Genomic DNA, 17,705 nt, shown 5'->3' on the forward strand with positions numbered 1-17,705 from the left:
CAGTTTCTTTAGAATTGCAGGGATAGCTTTTTGCATGGCCCTAAGACATGCTGCTAATGCGTGTAAAGCATGAAGGCTTCCTTCCCTATTGTGCCTCTGTTTTGGAGATCTCTGAGCAGGAAATTTCCAAAGCCATCCCTCCTTCCTGCTTATGTGAGTAAGCAAAGAATGTGCCTGCTGTTTTCCTAGATTTCTCACTGACACACGCCCTAGGGCAGTGACAGGTTGCTAGCATCCAAGCCAGGCTAGGATACATCTTCGAAAAATCAACATTTTCGATGGCATGTGTTGCTGTAGATACACATGCTCTGCATACCCCTACTATCTAGTGTTGGGTTCAGAGTTGTGCAACTTGTTTTTCTTCAAAGAATTCTTTTGAGTGACTCCTCCTCTCAGTGATACTGTGCATGGGCATCAACTCCTTTCTAGATTGTTTTCTCTCTTCCGTCGAGTTCGGACGTGTGTGTCTCTCCTCCGTGTTCAACTCCATTCAGTGTTAGTCTTCGGTCCTATCCTGTCTTCGACAGTGCAGTGAATCTCAATTGCTCTTTTCCAAACCGTTGCTGCCTACACCAGGTGTGTAACCTCTGCCTGTTGCCAGACCTCCGTGAAGCTGACTGCGACAGCTGCAAATCTTTCCGATCAAAAAAGACACTTCATGATCGAAGGGCATTTTGACTGAAAATGTCTCGCCGCAGTGAGGATGATACTCCTGACATCTTTGGTGAGGAGCACACCCAGGAAAAGCCGGAAAGTGAGGAGGAGGATGCGGCGTTCTCCATTGAGACCTCCAGCTCCTTTGTGGAGGAAGAGCTTGAATTCACCCTGCCTCTCGGGCAGCTCGTGAGTACTTCTGCCCCCAAACTTTCTCCACTGAAAAAGAGTTCCAAATACCCACCCCTTCTACTTCTACAGCTCGCCAGACCGCCAATGCCTTCGCCCATGTTCAGATACAAAAGTAGACTTCGGATGCCCCACCTTCGGGCCTGGCTCCAAAAACTGCCATTAAACATAAGCCTTCTGCTTCAGCTTTGACCTCATTGGATCGAGTCTCCACCTAGCTGACACGGCAATCAACTCCATCTCCTTCGGTGCCAGAATAGAAATCATCTGAATGCTTGATTCCAAAATCACTTGAAGCACTCTTCAGTTTCTTTGTCTTCGGTTGAGCCAATTCTTGAAAAGATGGATTTAAACAGAAGAAGATCCATATTCAAGAAGGCACATGGCGAATCATAGCCTCATCTCCTAAAAGATAGTTGGCATTTCAGGAGGACTTGAACATTCCTGTACCTCCCAAATAGAAGACAAAAGGCAAGACTACAACCCCTGCACATTATCCTCCAAAACAACCACCTCCTCCACATTCACCACCATCTCCTCCTTCTCCGAATCAGGACCAGAGGGTCTAGAGGACCATACGCCTGCAGGTTTGCCAACGAGGGGGTTTAGAAGAGCCAGTAGGGGAACCAGATCCTTCGTCTATTTATGATACAGACCCCATAACTCCCAATGACCCAGATCTTTACCCAGCTCGCCTTTCACCACAAAAGGATGCTAGTGCTTACCAACAAGTAATTGCCAGGGCAGCTACCTATCATGGAGTCCAACTTCATAGGTAATCTCTAGAACAGGACTTCCTATTTGACACATAGTCATCCACCCATAAGGACTCCAAGATTCTGCCCATGCTTCCAGGCAATGTACGGCACACCAATGACATATTTAAAGAACCTGTACATTCCTTGGTCATAACCCCACGGGTTGATTACAAAAATGTAAAGCGGCTCCCTCTGACCCACTTTTTCTATCTATCCAGGCCCTACCAGACTCCATCATGGCTACCACAGCTCGTAAAAACGGGCAAGTGAGGCAAGTGGACATACCCTCCTCCTTAGAGAGAGAGAAAATGCATTGATGCTGCTGGGAAATGGGTTGCAGCTCAAGTAGCCAGTCATTGGCGTATTGCAAGCTCCCAAGCCCTACTTGCATGTTAGGATAGCGCCCACTGGAATGAAAGGGAAGAACTGCTGCAGTATCTTCCAGAAGAAAACAAAAAAAAGGTCAACAACTAGTTAGCGAAGTTCAGCCCATCACTAATAATTCAATCAGATGTGCCTTAGATGCAGCAGACACAGCCGCTAAGGGCATCAACACCAGTATATTGCTCAGAATGCATGCCTGTCTCAGGTTTTAAACCAGAGGTTCAACAAGCAGTTTTGAGCTTGCCTATTGGTAAGGAGCCTTTATTTGGCCCTAAAGTGGACTCCCTTTTAGACAAAATGAAAAAAGACGCTGACTCCGCAAAAGCAATGAGAGCACTGCAAACTCCTACAGCCCGCGGTTCCTTTCGCCACTCAGGCCAGGGCGGACACAAATCCTTTGCCACAGATGCCTCCACTTACCAGCAAAAGCAAGGGCAATCCACTTAAACCAGTGGTTCCCAAACTTTTTCAACCTGCGTCTCCCTTGATCTATTGGCTGTTGGCCACAGCTCCCCATTATGTCACTTTTGATAGTTGGGAGAATGTAAGCCAGGCCTCAGGAGCACTTCAATTTTTCCTCCCTGGAAATAATTGGGAGGGAGTCCGTAAGGCATTATGATCATATTTGTAACAAAATAAAATTATAACAGTTGTTTGAAATGACTTCTATTTCATTACCGGCAGGAGGGAATATAAGCCAATGTTGCTGGGTAAAACCTAACATCTGATAGACATCTAGCCGCAGATTCCTTAACTTAGAATATCCCCAGGCGTCAGACTGGATCCGGAATTTTTTCTGCAGTAGCACCTCTGCGCGCCGGGGGACGGCGCCACACGACCCCGCCCTGACGTCGTCCACGTACGTGACATCAGTGAGGTCATATAAGTCCCTCCCGGCGCGCTGACGTCAGTTTCCTTCTTTTCCGTGTGCAACGCTGATCCTTTACATGCGTTATGTGTTTTAGGTTGGCAGTAAGCCTCGGGTCTTGTTTTCGCATGGTCGGGGGTAGTTACCCTTTAATTTAGCATCCTTTGTATGCATTATGCGTTTTGAGCTGGCAGTTAGCCTACTGTAGCAGTGTTCCACAGATTGTTGTGTCTGGTCCTCTGACTGTGGTTTGCCCTAAGAGGTGTTCCCCATGTTGGGGTGTGCATACTCCGTGTGGGGTAGTTTTATGCTATTATATAGCTCTGCTTTATGTCAGCTAGGCCTAAGAGATCCCTTGGGCTCTATGTGTCACCTGGTGCTCTTATCTGCCGTTGTACGGTGCTCAATGTTGTGCCTTGGCGCCTCTTCTATACGTCATGGGTCATCTTGCTTATTTGCCTTATTCTCCTCCTTGGGAGGTTTTCAGGGTGTTTATCACGCTTCAAATACGGCTACCGTCTGCCATTAATGCACTATGTGTGTTCCTGTGCATAGTCGTGGCCCATTTACCCGTCTTTGCTATATATATTATGTATATATACAAGTTCCATGAGCACTCTTCGTCCTACATCTTCATCTCTCTTCGAGGCTGCTAGGTCTGGTCCGATTTCTCCATGTGTCAGGGAGCTTTTCAGTGATGCATGCGGATTGCCAATGAGGTCCCTTTTTGCGTTCCACTTACTGGGGTGGTTCCCCAGTTTTACACTGCTCCCTTCCTGGTGTTCAGATACTGAATGTTATCTCTTTTTCTGGACAAGGGTTACTTTCCTTCCAGTCAGAGGGTGTGGTCTAGAATTCTGAGATTCTTCCTCCGTTTCTACGCCTTGGTACTTTGGTGCCTCTGCTGCCCCTTCCTTTGGATGTGCCTCCTTCATTAGGTATCACCCTATACTATATCAGCTGGCCATGCGGAACGGCTCTTCTGATGTCAGTCGTCCTAGGTCTACACCCTGTATATCTGTATTTCGTGTGTTGGTTCTCACCTTAGTCTTCAAGCTGCCTGGTCGGGCAGTCTTATGCTTATTTTAGCTACGCCACCTTGTGGTCTCAGTGGCTGTTTGCTCTGTGCATGTTTCTGTGGTGGCCCGCATCACCTTGCTTCAGATTGTTACTGTTCGCCCCTGTCCACCCTTTGGGACTGGGTGTGCACTTGGCGTGTTTCTTGTTTCCGCCTGCGCTTCTTAAAGCATTGCTGAGTTCTACCTCTTGACCTTTGGTTCTTGGCTGTAGCCTCTCCGGCCTTCCTTCCGTGAACTAGCCTGGTAGGCTCTGGTTGCATCTCTTCATGTTTCTTCTCAACCTTTGGTAGGTGTTCACATAGTGCGCCATTAAGCTGAGAGTGGCCCTTTTTCCTCCCTCTTTCTTTTATTCTGGTATATGGCTGGTGCCGTTTCTACCTCTCGTGCTTGTACAGCAATGGTGTAGCGCCATTCTGGTACTTTTGGGGATGTCTGCATCCCGTTATCTCTTGCTCTTCCGAGCTAGTTGGGTTGCTTTTCTGGCTGTTCCACCACAGCCTCCCCCATTGCCCGTCACTCTGTTGCCGGCTCAAGTGCTTGGCGCTTTTTGTTGATCTGTCGCAGACCCACCTCCCCCATGGGGGTATGGCTGTGGTATCTATTCTAAGTTAAGGAATTTGCGGCTAGATGTCTCTAACAGATGTACAAGTTACTTACCTTTGGTAACAATGTATCTGGTAGACACGTTGTCTAGCCGCAGATTCCTTAACGCCCACCCAGCCTCTCCGTTCTGCGATGACCTTACCAAGTGTGGTTCTCCACTGGCCTCTTTCAGTTACCATTGGTTTTTCTCTCACGGGTACTCACATTGTTGCATCCCTTTGAGAATTGCCATATACAGCGGACTCTCTCCAAGGGGTTTCTTCCTGTAAAATGGTGCCTTTTGGTTCACCTTCACCAGGAGATTCATCTTCTTTTTCTTTTCCTTCTCCTGCTGCCTTCCCTCCCTCCCGCCTTCTCTATTGGCTCAGGGTAGACCTCTGTTTCAGACCTCCATTACTATAAGGGCAGTGCCAGTCTTTTATACCTTCCTGCAGTGGACTGTTATTCTCTCTGTGCTCCGTTCTTGCTGGACGACACAGTTCCACATGGTAATGACAGTCTATTTCTGTCTGTTGAGATATTCTTCCCTTGTTGCACTTGGGGAACGGTCTTCGCTTAGCTTGCGGGGCTCTTTCTCGCAGCTTTTTCACGTATATGTGGGCAGTGTCTAACTCTGTCTTTTACGATGGTGTCTTGAACCACCCTCCTTTATTCATGGATTTTCATTCCTTGCACACTTCCCATACTTTCACAGTTTTTTGCTGGTGGCTCCACGGAAAAGTTTCTCCGAAGAGAACGGACGTCAGCGCGCCGGGAGGGACTTATATGACCTCGCTGTCGTCACGTACGTGGACGACGTGAGGGCGGGGTCGTGTGGCCCCGTCCCCCGGCGCGCTGAGGTGCTGCTGCTGCTGCTGCAAAAAAAAATTCCGGATCCAGTCTGACGCCTGGGGATATTCTAAGTTAAGGAATCTGCGGCTAGACAACGTCTCTACCAGATACATCGTTACCGAAGGTAACTCGTACATTTCTTTTTGGGGCATTACACAATATTCCCGGATATGTTTTCTTGTCAGTGATTAAAAGCATAATGCCACCTGTTGCCAAGGAGTACATCCCTTCTCCCCACATCCTGCCTATTTTTTGCTCGTTTTGTTTAAACACCGAAAGCATTGAAACAGTAAATCAAATATTACCACAATCAGTTGTCCATGATCAAGAAAACGCCCGTTCCTATTTTATTGTATGAAAAAAATGTGCTTTATTATTGTCATAGAGAGGCTCATTCTTGGAAGGTAGGTATGTTGCTGTGAATCTGTGTCTGTGCTATGTAACAAATGAGTCCTGTTTAACTTTTCAAGTAATTTTGGCAGGACGTTGCTTTAGGCCAAACATTGCCAGAGTGTGAACAATGAAGGCACCAGCGCTGTGTGCTCCCCTCCGAACAGACTCGTGCAGATTTGTGTGTTTCAAGTGGGAGCGCATTTCAATAGATGTGTGTTTATGAACACTCGTGTGCCACCGAATTGTAATGCTGTGCTTTACAAAGTTGTGAATATGTGAAAGAATGGGGAGGGTGCATAAGCAGTTTGGAGTCTTCATTTTGGAAGACAAGGCAAGCCAACTGACGACGTGCTATTTTGTTTTTATAAGTGGCAGGAAAGATTATAAAGCATATAACACAGTTAGTTCTCCAGGCATCAGAAACTCCCCCCAAAACTCCACAAACACTCCCAACTGATCTTGACATGACTCCTTAGCTACACGTGATCATGATTACCTGATTTCCCTCGTAGGAGGGATTACTAGAGGGGCTGCAGAACACGGCAGTGTTGATACTCCGCATCACTTTCCTGACTGAGCCTTGCCTCGCCTAAGTGGACATGCTCTGTATTCAATTGTAACACACGCTGGTTCAAACCATTCCAGACACAGACAGGTGTGGCTTCCTAACTCCCCTACATGGCATTCCCACATGGATTGCTCGGGGCCCACAAATGCACATTCAAAAAATGTAACTGCATGTATTTATAACGAAGCTGTACAGTAGTATGAAAATGAAAGAATAGCATTGAAAACAAATTGAAAATGATGGGTTTTAAAAGCCACCACGCACAGCTACAGTTGTTGAAATGCAAGACAGTCCGCATCACCAATGGAAGGAAGGCATCGGGTTAGTTACAGTAGAGGAGAACCTTTCCCAAGTTCCAATGAGGTGCGTGGCACCCCTGGAAGTTCTGATGGCGCACTGGAGTGCTGCGGTGCACAGGTTGGGAACTACTGACTTTAGCTAAAGAATTTAGCCTCTTCTGTGCCCATGACGAGATAGTCTCGTCATGGAGCACGGTCGCGCTGTGCCCATGACGAGACTATCTCGTCATGAACCCCTAATGTAACGCCCGGCACAGGAAGGGGAAAGGGCGTGGCACAGAAGGGGTTAACAAAGGCTCCTTTAGAGTCAATAATAATAGAGGAAGAGGCAAGGGTTGTTCAACACGTGGTGCAACCTCAGCCCCTAAACAATGACTGCCCTATCATTCCCCCGATCACATAAAATCTGTCGGGGGAAGACTACAGTCCTTTTACCTGGTCTGGGAAACTATGACAACAGACCAATGGTTACTTGCCATTATCCAAGTTGGCTGCTGTCTGGAGTTCATTACCACACCACCCTACATTCCACCTCACAATCACAGACTATTGCAGGACCACTTTACTCTTCTGAAACAAGAGGTCCAAGCCCTTCTTCCCGAAGGGGCCATAGAACCAGTTCCCTTCTTTAACAAGGCACAGGGGTGTATTCCCTGTACTTTCTAATATCAAAGAAAGACGGGTCACCGAGACCAATTGTAGATATCAGACCTCTAAACACCTACATCCTATCAGAACACTTTCACATGGTCACTCTACAAGATGTCATTCCAATTCTATAGGTGGGTGACTTAATGGCTACTTCGGACCTAAAGGAGGCCTTTTTCCATATACCCATTCATCTTGCTTATCGCAAATACCTCAGATTTTTCATATCAGGAACACGCTACCAATTCAAAGTTCTTCTCTCCGGTGTCACTACCGCACCAAGGGTTTTTACAAAGTGCCTAGCAGTAGTAGCGGCACACCTACGTTGACAAAACATTCATGTATTCTCGTACTTGGACGATTGGCTAATCAAACCCAAAACACATCTACAGTGTCAGCAACACATATAAATTACAATAGACCTGCTACACAAATTGAGGTTCACTATCAATGTCCCCAAGTCTCACCTTCAACTTCTTCAAATTCAACCATACTTAGGAGCAATCCTCAATTCACAGGCTTAGCTTACCCCAATCCCTTTTTGGATACAAAACTTTCAGGCATTACTACTTCAATTTCAGATGAACAGTACACTCACAGTTCGAACTGCTATGCGTCTACTAGGTATGATGACATCTTGCATTGCCATAGTTCCCCAACGCAAGACTAAACATACGCCCAGTACAGCAATCCCTTTCTCGTCAGTGGTTTGTCATATCATCACCTCCAGGATCTAATGTTGATAGACCGCCAGGCTCACCGTTCTCTGCAATGGTGGAACCCCTTCAATTTGTTTAAGGGATGGCCTTTTCTGGACCCTGTTCCTCAAATCCCTCTAACTACAGACGCTTCAGAGACTGGTTGGGGTGCACATCTCAACAACCACACAATACAAGGTCTGTGGGATGCCAAACATTAGTCCCTACACATCAACTACATCGAACTTAAGGCAATATTCCTGGGACTGAAAGCGTTTCTTCCCCATCTATCTCACAAGGTTGTCCTAGTCCGACCAGACAATGTCAACCATGTAGTATCTACAGAAATAGGGGGGGGGGACACAGTCTTCCCAGTTGTCAAACCACTCTCCGACCATATGGAACTGGGCTCTTCACCATCACATTCATTTGTCCGCAGAATATCGACCGGGGATGGACAACCAGCTTGCGAACCTGCTCAGCAGGACACCCCAACAAACTCCCAAATGGGAACTCAACCCACAAGTCCTCTGTCCCTAATTTCAAAAGTGGGGGGCTTCTTACATAGACCTCTTCGCCACAATAGAAAACGCAGAATGCCCAGACATAGCATCTAGTTTCCCACACCCACTATCCAAGGGCAACGCACTATGGATGAGTTGGTCAGGGATATTTGCCTATGTTTTTCCACCTCTCCCTCTCATTCCATTTCTCGTTGAGAAACTCAGGCAAACGTCTCATTATGATTCTAAAAGCTCCCACATGGGCACGTCAGCCCTGGTTCACAATGCTCCTGGATCTCCCAGTAGTCCCACGTGAGAAGCTCCCTAACAGGCCAGACCTTCTCAAGCGAGATCAAGAACAAATCAGGCACCCAGACCCCAAGATGCTCAACCTAACGATTTGGCTCCTGAGGTCTTGGAATTTGGTTATTTAAACTTGACATCAGAATGCATGGATAGTCTTAAACAGGCCCGCTATCCCACAACTAGAGCCTGCTACGCTGCAATATTGAAGTGTTTTGTTTTCTATTGCCAGCCTAAACACATTAATCCTATCAAAGTCACTGTGCAGGACATTATTTGCTATTTTCTTCATTTGTAATAGTCCTATTTTGCATACACTTCCATTCGATTACATCTTGCTGCCGTAGCTGCCTGTCTTCAAAATAGACCGCATCTATCACTGGTCATAATTCCTGTCATTAAAGTATTCATCGAAGTAGTCAAACGAGTCGCCTCGTGCGCCTCCTGGAACCTAAACATTGTGCTTACAAGGCTCATGCGTCCTCCTTTTCAGACGTTACTCATTTCTCACATGGAGAGTGGCATTTTTTGTTGCCATTACCTCACTCAGGAGGAGCTTCAGTCATTAACCATAGAAGAACCATTTTTTCAAATACATCAACAAAAGTTAGTACTTCGGACTAATCCAAAACTCAAACCAAAGGTAGTTTCTCAATTTCAACTCAATCAATCCATTAAAGTACCTGTTTTTTCCTTAACCCGGTTTCTGTTGTGGAAAGAGCTCTTTACACCTTAGATGTAAAAAGAGCACTCATGTTCCACATAGACAGAACTAAAACTTTCAGCAATACAAAACCACTGTTTGTAGCTTTTTCACCACCACATAAAGGTAACCCTATATCCAAATTTGGAATAGCCAGATGAATAGTAAAATGCATTCAAACTTGCTACATTAAAGCTAAAAGACCTTTACCTTCAACTCCCAGAGCACACTCTACTCGTAAGAAGGAAGCAACAATGACATTTTTAGGAAATATCCCCATAGCTGAAATTTGTAAAGCAGCTACATGGCCTACACCACATACATTAACTAAACATTACTGTTTAGATGTGTTATGCCAAGAAGCCAGTGTAGGATCACCCAGCAGTAGCTACCTATTGGATAGGCTTCCCAGAGAAGAGAGCTCATCAAGAAATCATGTACAACATCAACACTGCGCTGCCTAGGTGGAGATGAGCACAACAGGAAGATGTAGCAAGCCCTTACCCCACACATGTGAGGTGTGCATGTTGCCAGCTGCCCCCAACTTGGTCTCAAGCTTGTCTTGGCCCCCCTTCCTTAACTTGGAGAGTCAATGGGGTTGCCGGTGTGGACTACGTTTGCCTGAGATCTGCAGTGGTAGGCCTTACTGTTGAGAGTACATTCTGTGTTCCAGAGAGCCTCCCGTTGCTCCACAAAGCACTGTGTGTTACTCTGAACTGAACGGTGACTTGCCATATTTCTACTTTGAGCTACACCTCTATCATATACATTGTTAAACTACACTATGCTACTGTACATAACTTTATACAATATTTTCATAGTTCACAAAAGTTTGGTTTTGCTTACATACCCCATACTTTTACATTTGACAGCATTTGCAGTCTATTAACAAAACAGACAATACATCTCTATTTTTAAAATGGCAGTTCAGCCTTTAATGGAAGATCTGGATAGTTCACGTAGGATTCTCCATGTACCTATTTGTGACCTAGATTTGGTACTTAACAAACTTTATGGTGCCACCTTTTTAGCTGATGTATTCTTGCATTAAGGAAGGTAGTATTTCTGGTAGTTAACACTTCCTTGCACAGAACAAGTAAGCCATACGCCATGTATAGTGAAGGAGCTTAGTTACAAGTCCATTTAGTCAGATAAACTTTGTTAAGCATATCTGATTTATTATAGATTTGCTGCTTTAGAATTCTATTTTTTTGTGATGCCTGTAAGCATTGAGGCTTTCTAGTGTTATGCTGCACTGTTTGTAAAACGTTACACACAGCATTTCACTCCCTTTTATGTAGGCTGTGCCATTTGCTCTTAATAGTAAATAAAGATAGGTGTACAAGGCAAAATACAGTTTCTGGTTTTTGTAGTGCATAAGTTTACGTTTTCCTTGCAGAAACAGAACCCAAGGATGCTGGCTCGGACAAGTCAAGTGGTGTGGTGCGTTTGAATACGGTTCGCCGGATAATTGAACAGGTAAAGTAACCTGATATCCTGTTCAGCGCTCAAACATTGTTTCATAATTAAGCTGATGCAACCCACAACGTGCCTCAGATTAAACACTTCACGTTTCCCCAAAGATCGAAGGTATAAGAGCGGCAGTATATGATCCCTGAATGTGAGTGAGCATAAGTAGCCACACAACAATCTGCATTTGCCTAAACATTTAGGTGCTACATTGATAAGTTATTGTTTAACTTTTTGTCATAAAAAAAGCAGACCACCGTACAATCTATGATATTGGCTTAAATGTCTGTTTAATTGTTAGTGGTATTTCATCTAAAACAAAAAGCTCAGAAATTAAACCTATACTTTAAAGTAAATTGTATTGTGAGACTTTATCAGCTCAGATAGTTTTTTTACGATAGTTTGGGCTAGGAGGTGTGACTCAGAACCATAATATATCCATCACAAGTAGAGAAGGCAGCATGAACGCTAGAACTTCATTCTTAACACCTGGATTTCTGTCATTTGCAAGAAGTGATGTTCCTAAGAACTTTAGCAATCAAAGCTCACCCCCTGTTTCCTGGTTCACAACTGACAGGTGAGCATTCTCCAAGGTAGCCAAGTGCTGTCTTCAGACATGCACAGTTCTGGAAAGGTTAATTTGAATACAGGAACCATGGGGCCGATTACATTTCCTATTTCGAGTTCGGTCAACTTTAAATTTGTCTGCTGGTTTGGTGGGTATTCCTTCCCTTCCCCTAGCCACTACCACATACATATAAAAAGGTTTGACCGGAGGTCTGCTATGGAAAACTTGTCATCATATCTATTGTTATTCCTGAAGATAGATACCCAAAGGGGGAGAGGAGGTAGGTAATCTTTAGAAGAAAGATAACTAATGTTCTTTTATGCAACTTGAATTTTCATCCAGTTTATACAGGAGTTTTCTGCACTTTTTTTTGTCTGTGACAGCCACAGTTTACATTGTGGTCTCTGCAGCAAGGACACGAGTGGCAATGGTGTTGTGCCTGTTACATGAATGTTCCTGGTGGTTGAACAGGCAATGTTTCCAACATTGTGAAAACCGCATTACCCAGCACTCTAAATGAGGCGGGAATTCCAAGAGGACAGCTTGTGGGCCATCCGTCAATTTTTCTTTCAAATCCTACTTTGCAAAATATTTTGTTGTTTTGCTAAGATTTGAATGTAAATCGTCACTAGAAAGGATTTCAGATGTTTATTGATGGTCACAGATTCCACCATTGATGCAATATACAGCTCATCTGCTCACGTACTTCACCATTCACTAGTTGCCTTCTAATCTGGATGTTTTTATTTATCTGTCTCCCAATAGGATAAACATGCACTGTTGGATGTGACGCCAAAAGCTGTAGATCTGCTCAACTATACTCAATGGTTCCCTATTGTAATCCTGTTAAACCCAGACAGTAAATCTGGTATTAAAGTCATGAGGCAGAAACTGTGTCCGTCCTCCAACAAGAGCTCACGAAAGCTGTATGATCAGGCAAATAAGCTTAAGAAGACATACCCTCATCTCATCACAGGTTAGCTGCCGTGCATTCATAATTAATTTTTTTAATGTGCCATTAATTTATAATTTTGAGATTAAATCGAAATTAGTAACATGGCTAACTAGTTACATTGTGAAATGGTGCTCCAGTTTGCTGCATGGTTCAAGAATGGCAAAGGATTGTGCCTGCTAGGGTCTAAACCTGACCCAGTCAGTTGTGATTATGGTCCATTACAATCTAATGATTTTGTTGGTAGCCTGTGAGAAATACTTTGGTGACCTCAGTGTGCTTTCATAATCAGGTTTGATGTACCCTGTGAGGAAGTCTGAAGACATTTGCTTTAGTAATGCATTCACTGACTCTCCATAATTCCAATGTGATAAAGGATGCTTAAGTTGCACCTCAGATTTAACATAATTCTTTTTGCCAGATTAATGGCAAGGCCATTGTTGGAAAAGAAAAAAATAACAAATGTATACACATTTTTACTTTCAAAGGTACTGTCAATTTGAATTCAGCAAATGAAGCTTGGTATGGCAGCCTTAAAGATTTAATCAAGGAACAGCAAAGTGAAGCTGTCTGGGTATCGGAAGGAAAGGTATTTTATAATTTTACCACATATCCAGCATATACAAATTCAACAATAACCCTTTAAACTAATGTGTCTACATATCTCTTCTTTACATATCTGCTAATGAATGATTATTTTCATATTGAGATTACCTTTTTTAAGATAGCCGTGTGAGTGTGGTTGAAGATATGTGAACTGTTATTGCTTCATGGCCGGTTGTCTACTTGTCATTGTAAAAGCCAAGATTGTGCAGAACAATAATATGGGCAAACCAACAGATAACTGGTCTGCACAGGAATAGTCTTTATACTGTAAAGACATTCTTGTTCATTTAAGCCATTAATACTCATCCTTCTTCTCGTGCGACTTATCTTGGTCATTTGTCTCTTCTAACTTATTGTTTAGAGAATGTTGATAAGGTATGCTCGTGTGGTTGTACTAATGCTACAGGTCATTTTTTATTTTTATTATTTTTTTATTTTTTTTTGTCCTCATTGCTACCATGGTTCCAATGCCAGACCAGATTAACCTACATGCAGCTGTCTCAGTTCATAACAAAACTGGCAGGGTTATATAAGCGAGATAGTGGGTACACAATATCCCTCAGCTATTGCAGTCACAATCTTGGAAGGCAAAGAACCAAACGGTTTCCTTCTTATAGGCAACCTTGGTATAGGGAGCAGCCAAGTCAGCCCGGGCTAGGACCAGGTACCGGCTAATCTCATGGTGCGAAAGGCAAGGGGGGCACCATAGCAGGGTAATCATCGGACCCGGGGAAAAAAAAAACCCCGGCTATTTCAGTGTACCCATGATAACAAATACCAGAAAGCCCTTTTGCTCTGATTTCCAGATCTAGCAAGGGTACACTGAAATACAGGTCATTTTTTGTGCGTAATTGTGTTTCTGCATATCTGCTTTCCTTATTATTTAGAGTGAAATGTCGACTGGCCCCTAAAGTTTTTACTACATAATGGTGTCACCCTTTGTTGCTTAAATTGCCATAAATATTCCTATTGGTGAATTTAATAATAACGTTTCTAAATTAAATGTGAAATTGGGTGAAGGAAAGAATGGGCGTAATTGGTGCTATTTCAGGAGAACAGGGTGAGTCTCTTGCTGATGTGAACTTTGTTTCTGTAATTTCAACAGTGCACTGTTAGATAAAGTTTGTACTTCATGCCTTTATCTGGTGTTGCCATGTTTCCTCTTTCTGTTTATAATATCAATGCCTGGCCTTCAGCAGAATCATGTTTTAAGGAAGTCTCTTAGATTGTTCTTGTAGTTCCTGTGTGGAATGATATCTGAGTAGATACACGTGCCTAACTGCAGACTGGTATTATACTTTGTTTCCTGTTAGCAGTTTCCTTATGGTTTATAGTACAGTGCACAATTAATTATTCCCATGCATTTTGGTTGCTCATTTGTCGAATGCTGCATTGTTCAACTGTCCTCCTGCTTTTGTTGATGTGTCGAAAGTTGCAGCAACTGCAAAAAGATAATGCCAAAGACTGATACCCTTAAACGTTGTAAGTGGTGTTTGAAATTGCAGCATAACAGCTACCAATGCAGTGATGTTATCATTATGGCCTCAAGAGCCTTCTACTTTTGTGTAGACTTATTCACAGGTAGCCAGCAGCTCCCAAGTGTGAGGAATGGTCTTGTTGCCTTTATTCAGGGGCCTGTGATGTCTAACAACGATTATCCCATTATATTCAGCACCAGTGTTGATGTAAGAATGGAAAAGACTCCTTTTCTGGAAGGATGAGAATGAATTAGAGCAAGCTCTACAACTGCCCATTAAGGTTTGTGCCCTGGCCTGGAGCTGGCTCCCTGACAATGGAGCCACGTATAAGGTAGCTCAAGTTTTTCAAGTGAAGTATTCTATCCATCACTACATCATATGACCACCTTGGGCCCCACCATGCCTCTGACACAGCCTGTTTTGGTTTCTAAATCTGTGTCTGACAGATCGGTCATGTCGCGTTTGCCATGGATAGATGAGCGTCTGAAGAATTTGTCCAAAAATTGGTTTCTCAGTTTGTAGCTACATCATGAGCAAAGGTTACTGTGTCAGGGAGCCATGCAGGTGCCTTCTGTAGACAACTCACTGTTCTAGTGCCAATCCAAGGTCACTCTCTTGGCCATATATAGTAAGTAGATGTTAAGACCAACACAGAGAAATTATGAGAGTATGTTCATTCTTAGAAACACGACACTGGTGCATCTTTTAATCCTTATTCAAAGAAAAGTTAACTTTATAAATTGTATTTCTATAGCGCATACTACCCATGACGAGGCATTGAAGAGCTTTTTCGGGGAGTAGCACGCTACTCTGGACCCAAAGAGGATTAGTGGTGAATTATTATGGGGAGATATAAAATTTGAGTGGTGCACATGTGAGTTTGTTATTTGGTTTGAAAAAGGATAGTGCAGGGATAGAAGAGGGAAGGATTTGCATTTTTATAGCGCTTGCTACCACTAATGAGGTGCCAAATCGCTTTTAGGCGGAAAGCACGCTATTCTGGAACCCAAACAGGATTAGTGAGGAAATATGAAATTAATTTGAGCGGTTGACCTGTTTGTTGGATTCCAAATGATAGCGGAGGGATAGAAGAGGGAAGGGTCCAGCAAGTTTTTTTTTGGGTTGATGCTAAAAGCAGTAGAAGGAGGTTTGGGATGAGTAAAGGGGAGGCTAAGAGTCGGAGAGAAGGGTTTAGAAAGGCTTGTTTGGGAGATCTGAATAGAAAGAGGTATGAGATGATGCAAGGAGGGGTAGAGGAGGGAAGAGTCTAGAAAGGGGTATTTGGGGATCATAGTAGTAGAATGGGGTTTGGGATGACTCCGAGAGTGGAGGTACAGGATAAATTGAGAGAGGTATTTGGTGAGATATAGGGTAGTGCATTGAGGATGCTGAATTGGAAGGAAAATAATAAATATAAAGATACCCAAGTACGTGGAAGATGTATATGTATAAGCAAGATAATATATGTAGATTTAAGTTGTATTTACAAAATATTTGTTTTTCACAGTTTTTTTTGTAATTCAATAGGGAAGCAATTGTAAATAGTTATGATAAAGATTTACTTATTCATGCAGTCACCTACATACATGTTAAACATAGACTAATATATATTTATAAACATAATTATTATACACGTTTATGCAAATCAATATACATATGTAGGTATATGTATATAGGACAAATAAATGCTTATGTACCCAGGGATATGCTGTATATATATGTTTGAGTGTAGTGGTTATGTGGGGGAGAGCCAACTCTTGAGTAGTCTTCTGAAGATAAGGCAATTATCTCTGGATCTTATGTTAAAGGTAAAGAGTTGCATAGTTTGGTCTGCTTGACAGAGAAGGATGTCCCACCTATGTTTCTTTCCTTGTATGGTGGGATTTTGAGGCGAGGTGCCAATCTAGAGCAGAGGTTCCTTTGTTGAATGTATTTGGTGATTTTATTCCTGTTGAAGAGCGGTCCTGTTCCATGTATCGCTTTGTGGGTGATACAAAGCAGCTTGAATGTGGAACTTCTAGCAGCCGGTAACCAATATAGGGACTTCTGATGGATACATCTGCCAGTGGATTCCTCACCTTGTGAATATCCCCTGCGCCAGCAACATTCGGAAACTTTTGTAGCAGTCCACGCCGATGGGGTCGACGACGACGTCACAGAGACACGGCTCCGCTCGCGACTCCGCTGACGTCACCGGCTCCATAAGAAGACCTCGTCGGCGTGATGACGTCAGTTCCCTTTTTTCCGCGCCGTCGAAGCCAACGGATTTCGGGAATCGCTGTTGTTAGCGTCGCTGATACTTTGTGTATTTTCGTTGTTTTTCCTGTCTTCTTTGAAGATGTCGACAAAGAAGTCTGGGTTTAAGCCTTGCCGGGAGTGTGGCAAGCATATGTCCATCACTGACCCACATGAGGATTGTGTGTGGTGTTTATCCTCGGACCACGATGTGGATGGCTGTACCAGCTGCCGAAAGATGAGCACGAAGGCTCTGAAAGAACGGGAGGCAAAGCTCTTTATTGCCAGAATGAAGGACAAGAGAGGGAGAAGGAGATCGAGGTCTCGATCGAGGTCGGCGTCAAAGTCGACTTCGGGGCATGCTTCTCGAGCTAAGAAGCACAAGAAAAGGAGAAGACACTCCTCTCGGCACCATTCAGATAAGAGCACGGCGCCGAAGCCGAAGTCACCTGCTCGGCGTCGAGGAGACTCTGTTTCTCCTTCTCCTGTGCCGGGTTCGCCTGCTGGTCCTTCATCTCTGGTGGTCTCTTTGTCTCCGGCTTCGCCAGTTCCAGCCCGGACTCCGACGCCGGTTCCATCTCCGGTTCCGTCTCCGGCTCCATCTCCGGCCCTGGAAGATCTTCAAGCCCCGGGTGAGCCTGCGACGCCGTTGATTCCACCGTTGGCGCCGGTTGGCCCGAGTCCGGTGGGGCCTGGCCAGTATCCTGCTTTCCCTGGGCCAGGTCAGGACCCATCACATTACTTAAATGCAATGTATGGGGTATTTGCTCGTGCCATGTATGTCCCTGGTGCACCTGCGGGTCCGACGGGTCCTTTGGCATTTAACTTAGGGGTGCCGCAGGTATATCCTCAGGCCCCTTTCTATCCATTTTATCCAGCGACGCCGTCTTGGAATCCTCCGGCTCTGAGAACGTC

General features: G+C 44.2%; 1 protein-coding gene across 4 annotated transcripts in view; it reads left to right on the top strand.

Annotated features, from left to right (window-relative positions):
• Nucleotides 1–17,705, top strand: part of TJP2 (tight junction protein 2) — a 533,564-nt gene that overhangs the window by 444,395 nt on the left and 71,464 nt on the right. For all 4 annotated transcript variants that reach the window (XM_085632998.1, XM_085632999.1, XM_085632996.1 and 1 more), the window contains 3 exons: nt 10,881–10,960; nt 12,285–12,495; nt 12,960–13,060. In XM_085632998.1, the coding sequence (XP_085489124.1) occupies nt 10,881–10,960; nt 12,285–12,495; nt 12,960–13,060 (392 nt within the window). The remainder of the gene's footprint in view (nt 1–10,880; nt 10,961–12,284; nt 12,496–12,959; nt 13,061–17,705) is intronic.

Source organism: Triturus cristatus, chromosome 2_1, assembly GCF_964204655.1.
Source record: "Triturus cristatus chromosome 2_1, aTriCri1.1, whole genome shotgun sequence".
NCBI lineage: Eukaryota > Metazoa > Chordata > Amphibia > Caudata > Salamandridae > Triturus > Triturus cristatus.